The 13,451-nt window shown below is 36.4% G+C and overlaps 1 protein-coding gene across 1 annotated transcript; it reads right to left on the reverse strand.

The window, feature by feature from the left end:
* Nucleotides 1–468: 468 nt before the first annotated feature.
* Nucleotides 469–4,271, reverse strand: LOC104211349 (glycerol kinase). Its single transcript, XM_070171453.1, has 4 exons — nt 3,964–4,271; nt 3,605–3,826; nt 1,518–2,484; nt 469–835 (listed from the first exon to the last, which is right to left on the reverse strand). Exons 1-4 carry the CDS (start codon nt 4,095–4,097, stop codon nt 590–592), a joined length of 1,569 nt encoding a protein of 522 aa, XP_070027554.1. The 5' UTR covers nt 4,098–4,271; the 3' UTR covers nt 469–589.
* Nucleotides 4,272–13,451: the final 9,180 nt, after the last annotated feature.

Genomic DNA, 13,451 nt, shown 5'->3' on the forward strand with positions numbered 1-13,451 from the left:
ACAAGAAATGTGGAGAAGGAAATGAGAAAGTTTCTGGGTCTGATTCTGGAAAAGACTTGATCCTAAAATTTGCCAGATTGAATCCAATGCGCGATGAGTGGAGAAACAAACATATATAAAAGACTAAACTCTGAAATACAATATTATTCATGGTGACAATTGTAGTGGAGGGAAAAGAAATTTTAATGGTGGAAAAAAAATATAGAAGGGAGGGGTAAAATAGGTTAGGAGTACTGAGGTGGCATGCCACATGACATCCAACATCAAATGTCAATGCCACGTAAGATTGGTTGTTCACATTGGACAAACTTAACGGAAAAAGGGTATATTTGAACCAACAGTATAACGGTAAGGGTATATTTGGACCCAAAGTATAACGAGAGGTATATTTAAACCTTTTCTCATTGTACAGGGATATATTTGGCCCTTTTCCGAAGCAAGAAATTATGTAATATGAGGGATTCACAGTTAATCTTCAAAGGAATTTATTAAAACCAAGCATCACAGGTATATAAAAAAAAAAAAAAAAAAGGAAAAGACCTAAAACATCAATGACATGAAGGTAATTCAAGAGTTGGATGAGAGTAAATTATAGAGATAAATCAGCCAGGTCAAACGATCTTGAAACAGCTAAGCACCAAGAATCCACCTTCTTCTTCCTCAATTCTTCTTCTAACACGGGTTTGAATGTAGTCGCTTTCTTCATCTTTTCCCCTGAAGAAAATATCTCATCCTGCGTATAGACTCCAACTGCTAATCCAGCAGCATAGGCTGCCCCAAGAGCTGTTGTTTCTATATCAGCTGGTCTTACAACCGGACTACCCAACAAGTCAGCCTACATTATGTAAAATACAAAATTAATCCATTGCTTCCAAAGGAATCAGCTGTTGCTTTAACATGTACAGCAGGGGCAACATACTGAAACAAATCAGTAAATCTTTCTGATTTGGATACGAGATTCTAGATGAATGAAATACAAAGATAGAAGACAAACCAAAGAAGGTATCCAATTACTAAAGTCTAAAAGGGTTGTAATAATGAGCAGTTTAATGAACTCTCTCGACACTTATGCCTTCTAGATGCATGGAGACCTCGGTATTGTACCCAAACACAGAGGAACAACCAATAGACAGAGAATCACATTATCCAGTTAGTATACGCGATGAAGGAAATAATGTACTCATCCTAATCTAAACCCTTTATCCAGTCTAAAATTTCCAGCGAAAATTTAGACTACAAAACCCTGTATTCTACTACAAAATAAACCCTGTATTCTACTACACCCTGATAAATAATGTACTTATCCAATCTAAACCCTGTATTCTACTATAAAAGCCATTTCCAATGTCTCTTGATGTTTATAAAGAAACTGGATACCCTGCTACTCCAGTTTCACATTTGAATAAGCCAAAAACATTTTGTGAGAAAAAGCATGTAAAGGGGCTGCAGAAGCAGAATAAATCAAGAAAGAAGGAATAGTATTCAGCTTGAATGGAAAGGGAGGGATGGAATCAAACCTGAATTTGCATCAAAAGGTTGTTGACTGTAGCGCCACCATCTACACGGAGTAAGAATTCCGTCCCTTCAGTCTTACCATCACTTTTCTGTGCAGCATCCTTGTGCATGGAATCAAGCACATCTTTTACCTGAAAGCACATGCTTTCAAGTACAGCCCGAGCAATGTGAGACTTGTTGGTAAATCTAGTTATACCAACACAAATCCCCCGAGCGTCATCACGCCACCATGGAGCAAACAATCCATTAAATGCTGGAACGAAATACACTCCTCCGGTTGAGGTAACTTTTGATGCCAAATCCTCGATTTCGTTAGCGGAGCTGATAATGCCAAGACTGTCCCTAAGCCACTGAACAGCAGCACCAGCAATGGCAATGGAGCCTTCTAAAGCATAATTGACAGGTGCTTTTGGCCCCAGCTTGTAGGCTACTGTGCTTAGCAGCCCATGATTTGACTTAATCATCTCTTCACCTGTGTTCAGAAGAATGAAAGCTCCGGTTCCATAGGTGCTTTTGGCCTCACCTTTCCGGCAAGATTGACCAACCATTGCTGCATGTTGATCACCAAGACATCCCGCGATAGGGATTCCTGTGATTGGCCATCCTTTAGTAATGTTGCCAATAATCTCAGAATTGCTAATAATTTTTGGCAAAATATTCGCAGGAATTCCTAAGGTGTCAAGTGTGGATTTATCCCAGTCAAGGGTTTTAAGATTCATCAGCATAGTTCTCGATGCATTGGAGACATCAGTGACATGTAAACCGTTCTCCACACCTCCTGTAAGGTTCCAAATTAACCAGGTGTCTATAGTTCCAAACACGGCATCCCCTTTTTTAACAGCTTCACTCAACCCATCCACATTATCCAACAGCCACAAAAGCTTCAATGCACTGAAGTAAGTGCTTATAGGCAAACCACAACTCTCAACAAAATGAGTCCGTCCCCCTGGCAATTCTTTCTCCAATTTTCTGATAATACACAAATTATAGATAAAAAAGTCAACATTCATTGGATTTAGTAGTAAAGCACACAATTAGTTCAAACCTTAAGAATTGGAAAGAAAACTACAAACGATTGATCAACGAGAATGCAGACAACCGCGAAGACACATTGCCTAATCGACATACAAAAATAGAAGAATTAACCCTAATAGCTTAAACTAATCAATGTATATAATCTAAAAATAGCCGACTATGTGTATAACTGTGTATAATCAATGTATATAATCTATGTATACCGGTTAGAAAAAATAAACAGTGAATCTGGCCGGATATTTGTGTTAAAATCCCTAGAGAATATGACAACTCAGGCCTTAAACTATTACGCCATGCTTTACTCCAAGAAAATAAACATGAATCCATTAAGAATTTCGCCAGTACATCCCCTTTCAGAAGAAATACATTGCTTAAGAAAAGTATATGTGTGAATGTGTATAAAAGAGCAACTACTACACTCACTCCCAAACTAGTTAGGTTGGCTTTATGAAACTTCTGTCTTCTCAGCTCTATTTGGGTAAATTTTCATTACACTACTCAATAGTGTGTCTTTTAGTATAAATCTTTGACAGGACTAAAAGACTCTTAACCCGTTTGGCCAAGCTTCTAAAATTAACTTATTTTGAGTATTGCTTTTCTCAAAAGTAATTTTTAAAAAAGTGTTTTTGGTGAGAAGCAGTTTGTGTTTGGCTAATTAATTTGAAAAGTAGTTTTGAGCAGTAATTAGTGTTTGGCCAAGCTTTTAAAAACTGCTTCTAAGTATATTTTTCTCAAAAGTGCTTCTCAGAAAAGTGTTTTCGGAGAGAAGCTACTTTTTTTCGGCTTCTGCTTCTCCTCAAAAGCACTTTTTTTCCTTCCAAAATTTTGGCCAAACACCTCAATAAAAAGACTCCAACTTTGGGCCTAATGTAAGTGTACCAATAAAATTAACCTTAACCCAAACTAGTTGTTATCCCCTTTAATAAATACTCTGCATAAACAAATGTGCGTGCATTAAAGGGAAAAAACAGATACTGATTCTATCGGAAAAAGAAGTTCGATTTGGCTCCAAATCAAGAAACAGAAAAAAAAAAGTTGGAAATTGATAAAAGACCTGCAAATAGAACTCGTACGGACATCCATCCAAACAATGGCGTTGTAAAGAGGTAGCCCTGTGGATTTGCTCCACACAACAGTGGTCTCTCGCTGATTTGTAAGCCCAATAGCTTTGAGTCCACTATCCACGTTATGTCCATCAGCAGTAGCCTTATCAAGAGCCTTTGCCATACAGATCCTCACACTCTCTACAATCTCCATTGGGTCGTGTTCCACCCATCTACAATAACGAGAACAAAATACACAGTCAACGCGGATGCATGAAAATCCGGAAACCCAATTATCAATTTTGGAAAAAGATCAAATCTTTAATGCAAATAAAATTAAGCGATGATCAGTGATTAGTGAATTACTTACCCTGCTTGTGGGTAAAACTGAGTGAATTCAACCTGGTGAGATCCAACGGCGCGAGCCAAACGGTCATAGATTATGAATCGAGTGCTAGTGGTGCCTTGATCAATGGACCCAATAAACACCTCTTCATCAGACATTCTTGTTTTTTTTTTCTTTCTTTTTTCTGCTGTGGAATGAATCAGAGGAAATAGAAAAGAGCTGTGTGTGTGTGTGTGTGTGTGTGTGTGAAGCGAAGTGTTGTGAGAAAAAATGGCGGAGAAGGAAAAGTCAGAATGGGATAAAAGTGTGGGAGCCGGTTTTTATGGAATAGTAGTAATTGAGGAAACTGTGAAGATAACAATGATTGTCTTGTTTAGTGGGGAATTATTTTCTTGGAAATGTTGAAATGTTATAGATTTATCCCTTTCCAATTTTTCTTTTTTCTATATTCTTATTTAGGAGTTTTTATTAATTTTCTCATCCAGTGTTGATATTTGTACAGCAAAGCAATACTTCATATTATTGATAATATTTATTCGTATGGCTCCAATCTAACTCTAATTAAGGATAAAATGATATTATCCACCATAATAGTTGGTGGTTATTTATGAGTTTTCATTATTTAAGAGTTTAACTTGTATAAATCTGTAATGTAAAGAGAATATTTTCATTATCAGCTAATCCAAAATATAGTAGCTGATCAGATTATATTAAAAAAAGTACATTATCATGTATATTAGTCAAACTCATTATTTAAATTATGCTAAAATCATAAAGATAACGTCAAGAGTTAGACACTGTTTGACTTTGATAGTGAGTGGTTATTTTTTCAAGGAGATTTATTTGTATTTTTATATATGTAGTTTGTCTTCTAATGCTCCTTCAGATCCAATTGGCGGACATATTTATCCAATAGTAACCCGAGCTAAAACAACTTAGAGAAACTTTAGAATTGATAAATATGAAGTTCATTATGTCGTGCATGATTAATGGTAGCAAAATGATTAAAAAAAAATAGTTATTCACTTATATAATCCGTTACAAATGAGTTGAATATTAAACTTTTAAAAAAATAAGTGAAATATAGATAAAAATAATATTATCCACTTAGAAAATAGATAATCAGTAAATAACTAATGAGTTTAGTTTTTACATTTGTAAAGCCTCAAATTTGGGTTTTTTAAGTTTGGAAAACTTTGGAAAATGATCATATTTAGGAAGTCATGAATAATATAGATATTCATATTATGGATATTAATCTTTTTTTAATTCGAATTAAATATTAATCGGTTGAATAATTTATCTATTTTTACATTATTTATTTTCGACCTGTCTATATTCAATCCGATCCGACCCGCCCGTTTATCATTCTATTCGTGATAGAGATTCAACTTTGTTGAGTTTTTCAAAGGTCAAAGGCGTCTAGTAAGCTTGGGAATTTAAGAAAAATTGAAAAGGTGTCCTTTTCCACAAAGATGACATAATAAAAGATTGTGGTTTGCGGATAAAAGGATTTGATTAGGTATGAGGTGGCAGCTGGCCAACCTCAACGGCCACTTATTGTTTCCCATCCACTCCTCTCTTTTCAGTTGCTAACGTAACGTGAGTTTGACTTTGTGACGCTCTTCACGGCTTTCCTATGACTTTATTAACGTTGTTTCCAACCTTTTGAAGAAAACCATAATATCCACATGAAAATATAGAGTAGTACTCTTGGATTCAAAGAACCAAAATATATGGGAAAAAATATAGTGACATTTTTATACGAGCGTAATGGCTTTCTGACTATTTAAATTTGTAGGGCTTTTGAAAGTTGATACACAAACTTTAAATTTTTTCATTTGAACACTTAAACTTAAAAAAATGGGTACTAATAAATATATCTACCAGAGCGTGTATACCAGTTATGCTGACATGTACAACACATCATGCTAAGTTATTTATTATTTGTCATGTGTTATTATGGTCCCATTTTTAAATACAAAATCAGAAGAAAAAAAAAAGTTACAAACACAAAAAGGAAAAAGAAAAAGAAAAAACGCTTGAAACATACTACCCAACCGCCCCCTTCTTCTTCGTTCACCCTCCTACCTTCCTTTGTTCACTCTTCTTTCTTCTCCTTTCTCTTTTTCTTCATTATTCTTTCTCTCTTTATTATATGGTTACGATGTCGACAGTCAATGGACATGGAGTACTTCAACAACATGGCAGCTTTGTATCAGCAGCAAGCTAATATCACTCTACGCAGATAACATACAACAAACTCAATCAGGGAAATCTCAATATCCAAGGCCAAAGGGAATAGAATATGACAGTTTATGTTATTTTATGATATGAACTTCTTATTTGTGTCGAAGAATTGCAAGCCATAATTAGACCATAACCAAAAAAACAGAGAAAGGGGTGGAGACTAAAAAAATTATTGAAGGGGAAGATGAAGGGAAAAAACAGCGAAATGGGAGGGGAAAGAGAAATTAGGATGAGAAATGAAAAAAATGGGTGGGAGTTTTGCTGGGAAAACGAAAGAATTGGAAGTCTTTTTTTCTTTTTCATTTTTCTTTTTTATTTATATTTTATTCTAATTTTAATTTTTTTAAGTAAAAACAATACTATACACGCGCCTTGGCAGCGTGATTTGCACACAGTTTAACCATGTCAGTTGTAGTGCTTCCACATAGGCATGGTCAACAGTCAAAAGTATTTATTAGTACTCATTTTTTCAAGTTTGAGTGGTTAAATGGGAAAATTCAAAGTTTGTGTATCGGCTTTCAAAAGCCCTACAAGTTTAAGTGGCCAGGAAGCCATTACGCCTTTTATATATAACGCCCTTTAAAAGGGCGCTGTGCCTTAACGGTCGTTTGCCCAGTTAAGTATAGCGCCCTTTTAAAATGTGCTATATATATAACGCTCTTCCTTACCGTGCTATACCTATTCTGTGAGCCCACCAATAATTATTTTGGGCTTATCTGATATAACAATAATTTAAGTGAGTATAGCGCCCTTATTTAAGGCACTATACATCAAAAAATTTGACCCCTGAATTGGGCATTGCCTTATTTAAATACGTTAAGAATTTTGTAAAAATTCATTCAGAAATATTCTCAAGTCTTGTGAAATTTTTCTTCGTTAAATTGTTTTACATGTTGTCATAATGTCTGAAGAGCGAAGAATTAGGGTTTTATTATATTGGGGGATGAGGTTGTGGTGGCGAATAACTCAGTAAGCTATAGTTTATCTCCACAGTATCATGTTACGTTGCCACTTACAATGGAGTACGATACATTGGTATCGTTATTATGTAAAAAAAATGAGTGTGAGCAAACGTTCGGTGAATAGTAAAGTAACCGGAAGATATCCGTATTCTATGACTCCACAAGGGGTTGCTTGTTATGCTGAGTTTAACATCGAAGACGGTGAAACTATGAGAGATTTTTTGAGGACTCTGGATGAATACCGGGAATTTATTGTGATAAAATTGTTAGAAATATACATCAAGGATGAAGACGTTCGCAATAATGAGGTTGCGCAAAGTAGTGATATCCCTCAATCATCGGGTGGTTATTTTGGAGCAGTTTTAGCCGAACAGGTTCCGGCTAAAAGAGTTTGGCCTGATCTAAACTTATCTCCACGGGCGAATGAGGAGCGAGGAAATAATTTCTCCCTTAGTTTACATAATCCACAAACCGAGTGGTAAACTTTAATTTTTCTCTGTGTTACGATGTATATTTTTGTGTATTGAATTTGTATTAACACTCATATATTCCACTGGGGGTACCGACCAGATATTAATTTTACAAGTTATGAACCAATGGTCAGTTGGAATATGCCTAGTTTTGGTGTGTTGGATCACGGTGGTCCATCCGAGAGTCATCATCAACAAGATAATGTGCATCATGGGATATCAACACATTATGATTTGTAAGTGAATATATAAAGTTATATGTAAAGTTTGGACCAATTTGAGTAACTCATTATTTTATTGGTTGTGCAATAAAAACGAGCAACTTGATGGTCATGTCCTTACTTAATTGCCCGAAAATGACATATTTAATCGGGATTTGACAGATGCGCAGAGTCAGGAAGAGAATAGTGATTATGACAACAATGCCGATGAGTTTGGAGATGACACACCCTTCCCTAGCGAGGGTGATGATGAGGAGGAAGAGAATGTTGAACCTGATTTGATGAGGGAGCATGCTCCACATCCCGTTAGACCAAGAGTGTACGAGTCCCACGTGCCATTTCATTCAAGGGAGATTCTCTACCTTGATCATTTGCCAAGTATGCCGGATATGGATACCCTCACAAGGGATATTGACGAAATTCGGATAGGAATGTGGGATGAATCTAGACCAATGGTGATGTCAAAGGGCATGTTTTTTTCCTGATAAAGCGCCCCTAAGCAGGGCGGTGAAAATGTACAGCGTAAAAGAGTGTCGTGAGATGATGGTATGAGAGTCATATCCGGATGTATACAAGGTTACTTGACGTAGATGTTTTACGGCTTGTAATTGGATGGTGCGTGCGAGGAAGATGAAAACAAATATGTGGGTTGTGGGTAAATACATTGGCACCCGCAATTGTGAATGGACATATTCAGTGGGAATCACTTTAACTTGGATGTTGAATTGATTTCTCTTTTCTTGATTACACACATTGAAGCGTCCATAAGGTACAAGATCAAAGAGTGTATTACATCTGTCCACCAGAAAAATGTGTGTACCATTACAAAAAGAAAGGCATTTCTCGGGTGCAAGCGTGCGTTTGAAATTGTTTATGGTAATTGGAATAAGTCATTGGCATCTTTGCCCAAGTACGTGGCCATATTGCAACACTTTAACCCCAGGACTGTTATTGAATGGAAGCTTGAGCAGAGTTCGGGAATACCAGAACATATATTTAGATATGTATTCTGGGCATTTAAACCAGCAATTGATGGTTTTCTACATTGTTGGCCGGTATTATCCATAGACGGCACTCATGTCTATGGAAAGTATGATATTAAGTTGTTGATCTCCATTTCCGTAGATGGTAATGAAGGTATATTTTCCCTAGCTTTTGCTATTTGTGACAATGAAAGCAGGAGACGTGGATGCTATTTTTGAACTACTTGAAGGAGCACATTGTTAGACAACGTTCAGGTATTTGTCTAATATATGATTGGCATGGCGGCATTTTAAGTTTTGTACAGAATTTGCATGCATGGTAGGAACCATATGCATACCATCATTACTATGTGAGGCACCTGAAGGCCAATTTCAGAAGGCACATCCCAACAAGGACTTGTATGATTTAATATGGATAGCTGCAACTGATCACTAAAAGTTAAATTCAGGAGGTGCATGGAATCGATCAGGCAGGAAGACGAAGAGGTCTATCATTGGTTGATACGACATGAGCTTGACAAGTGGACATAGCATGCGGATGGTGGCAGATGATGAGGAATGCTGACTACAAATGTGTTAGTCTTTCAAATTGAAGTCTACACATGGATTTCCTGTCACTGCCATGGTGCAGATTTCATTTAAGCAGATGACAAAGAGGTTTGTTGAAAGGTCTAGAGGTGCATCATAATTGATGGAGAGGGTGCTAAATTTATGTTAATACCAATGAAAAGATTTGAGAAATACAGGAGGCGAGCATATTGGCATTCATATTTACAGTATTGCAACGAGCGATATTTTTGAAGTTTGCACCGCTATCTATCAAAGTCGGGGTTATAATACACACACCGTAAATAAAGTCAAAAGGTTATACTCTTATGGGAAATAGTCCGTCTACCACATGTCGTGCTCACATGCCATGAAGTGCTTTCAGCATATAGGTTTCGCGGCAACCAGCTACGTTGATAAGGCATATAGTCTTGCAGCATATTTAAACACTTATAATGGACAGTTGCAACTAGTGGATGCTGAGCATTATTGGCTATAAGAACCATTTAAAATGGTGTGTAACAACGAGTGTTTGCGTAAGCTACAAGTGCAAAAAAGTACGAGTATACGGAGCCAAATGGATGTTGGTGATACCATTTATGCGTGTAAATGTGGCATATGCTCACAAACAGGACACGACCATCATAAATGTCCTTCAGCTAGTTTGGGTAGCGGTGATAATTCAGCTCCCGGTGGAAGTTCATCCGATGTGCGCAATTATCAAGGATACCCTTAGTGTTTTTTACAGTTATTTGTTGTAATGAGTGTATGTACATCTTCATCTTACAGAATATATGAAATAAATTTATGTTTCCATTGATGTTTAGTTTTATTGATAATTAGCATTAATACTTTAGTACAACAATTTAACATACACCCCAAGGAAAAAAACAATTGTCATTCGCCATTATTAGCGTTGTCTGGCACTATTTCATTGTCACTATCTTCAACTTCTTTGTCAACATCGTGTGTGTACCCTTTAGGACCGAGGGCATCGTAATCTAGGCCCTGGTTGACACACATTTCTCGCATTTCATCGCTATCATCAAAAAGATCACTTGTTTGAATTCTACACAATATGGGACACATACTTCCAACGTCTTTGGTATAAACTTAGGTAGTCTCTGCCACTCGACAAATGTTGGGAAAACAGGATAACCATTGTCCCTAGGCAATTTATCATTTTCTAATAAATCCCAGTATTGATCCTCCATTCCTCCTAAGAAGTTAAGATCATCCATTGCATGATGAACAACTAGTGCTTTTTTCATCTCTAGAATCTCCTTCATCAGATGCCTAATCACTTCTGGTTCATCTTTGTGTGTGTTTGTTTAGAAGGCTGCGGATAGTGCTTGCGGCACAACAAGCCCATATCGGTGACATAGTACGTCGTAATCACACATTTTGAGTAAAGGGGAACCCATTGTAGTTTTTCACCCCAAATTCGCATACCTTCAGGCTTTGTAAAATACGTTTCGCCCTCAATAATGTGCCCTGCAACTTTGAGATCAGTGTGCATATTGATAGGATGATTTTCCAAGGTACGCAAAACACCATACCACTTATCATTACTCAAGTCAATGTAGCAACCTAGCATATTTTTTTAAGGTAGGGATTGATAGTATTAAGACGTGATACATGGGGATCTGTTGAACTACATTCACTTTTTTGCCTCTTTTTAAACCACTTGTTCAATGTTAATGGCATTTTTTAAAGGATGTTGTAATGTTTATTCAAAGGTCTTTGAAATACATATAACTTGGTTCAGTTTAAAAAACTTTATTATACCCGAAATAATCATTATCACATGAAGCATAGCACGGTTAAATACCGCATTTTGTATATTGTCTTGTCGACCTGAAAAAGCTACCGTTCTAGAAAAGTTGTATTGTACCGTAAATAATATTAGCACACGAAGCATAGTGCGGTGAAATACCACGTTATGTGTATTGTCTTCTCGACCTGAAAAAGATGTCGTTCTGGAAAAGTTGTATTGTACCCTAATGGATCATTGTCACGCGAAGCATAGCGCGATGTGATGAGTGGTGATTTTACCACTCATTCTAGTCTCTTTTCTTTAGATTTTGCTTTCTTTAATTACAATATAAGGTCATTTATGGTGTGTATTGTTAGATTTCAAGTAAATGATGCCATGAAGAGAGTTGAATTCAATTGAAGTAGAATTGAGCAAAAAAAGAATACAAAAAGTGTGAAACCTTCAGTTATTCTGCATATGCGAGGTGGAAGGCCGCACCTACGAAGATAAGCTACAATGCACTGGGACCGCATATGTGGTAAGAATCTGCGCCTGCGGAGTCGCTGGTGTGACTATTTGGTCTGCATCTGCGGATAAGGGAATTCCACACTGGCTCGCATTTGCGATAAATTATTCGCGTCTGCGGAGTTGCATTTGCGTCAACATGTCTGTATCTGCGGAGTGTTCAATCTCCTGAGTTTACACATCTGCAAATGAAGGTCCGCTTTTGTGGAGCCGCACCTATGAGGATCCTTTTGCGGGTGCGGTCAACGGGCTTCAGACCTAGACAGACTTGGAAATTCACTTCTCCTCAATTCCAAACCCACAAATAGATGACCTAGCAGATCTTTGGCTTATTTTCAGTCCTAAGACTAGAGAGAACAAGTTTTGAAGCTAGGGTTCTTGCACACACACTTGGTCTTGAAGATTTGAAGCTTTTGGTTGAGAATTTCTTACCCATTTATGTTCATTTCTTTATTTCCTTGCTTTGTATTGAATATCTAAGTATGTAGTATTTATTTCAACACTTGAATCTTATTTATGGAAATATTCATGTTAAATGTGTATTAAATATCTTATTGTGCTTATGTATTGAACGATTTTTATTTATTATGAATTGAGTTATTGTTGCTTTAATTATTCTTGTTCTTTAATATTTTCAAAGGGATTACCTAACCCTAGGACTCGCCCATTAACTTCGAATTAATTTTGAGAAAGATTATTTGGGGTTGGAAAAGATTAATTAATAAGAACTTGAGGATTTAATCCTCATTTTATAGATTCTACCTAGGGATAGGATTGAACTACTTGTAGCCATAATCGGGTGTGCTTAATCTTCTAATTTTTTTAGGGATAATTCAATTAGGAAATCTTGTTAGTCTTTGGAAGAAGCTAATATAGAATTATTATTTAAGGCTAAATAACATAAACTTGCTCATATTTGTAAAATCGTGAAATACATTGGATAGTTACTTGAGTGTAATTCCCCGTATATCCATACATGTAGCTATTGATCATTTTACTTGCTTTCTAGGTTAGTTTACATTTTTGCATTTAGCTATAATATTTTCACAATCACCATTCTAAGTGTTTGACATTTCATAATAAGTGATAATTCTCTTACACTCCTAATCGCTTACATATTGTTCTCTGTGGGATTCGACCCCGACTCATAGTTGTGTAAATTATATTACATGTGACCGTATCCATTTACTTTTTAGTAGTGGATTTGGACGTCATCAAAATTGGCGTCATTGTCGGGGAACAATTTGGCATATTTAGATTGTTTGAGAAGTAAGCGTAAGTGCTTTGGTCCAAATTTATGAATATTTGTGTAATTACCTTTCTTACCTTGGTATATTTTTCTTGTTTGTTGCTTGTTTATTTTCTTAGTTTTTGAAAAATGGCATCATATAATGAAAATTGGTCGGATGGTAGTTGTTCATACTTTGATGACCCTTGTCCTTATTGTGGAGGACCACACTCATGGCAAAATCGTTTAAATTCTCCTAGGTACGAATTGTGCGCACAATCTCAAATCTATGATTGGAGTATTTGTGATAAGTGTGGCCGTCAAAGTGGTCATTGGGATAATTGTACTTATTTGTCCTTCCCTTATCCAATCCCCCACGATGATGATTCTACTTTTCGTGATGAAAATGATAGGGATATGAAAGTGGAAAATTGAGCATGGCCAAAATGGAAAGTTCAAGCTCATGTTAGAATACCTACTTTAAGGAGGAAACAAAAAGCAAAGTGCCTTGGAAGAGCTTTTGGAAAATAGTCTTCAAAATGACTTGACCCTTGAAAGGTTTAACTCACAA

This window comes from Nicotiana sylvestris, chromosome 3 (assembly GCF_000393655.2).
Source record: "Nicotiana sylvestris chromosome 3, ASM39365v2, whole genome shotgun sequence".
NCBI classification, from domain to species: Eukaryota; Viridiplantae; Streptophyta; class Magnoliopsida; order Solanales; family Solanaceae; genus Nicotiana; species Nicotiana sylvestris.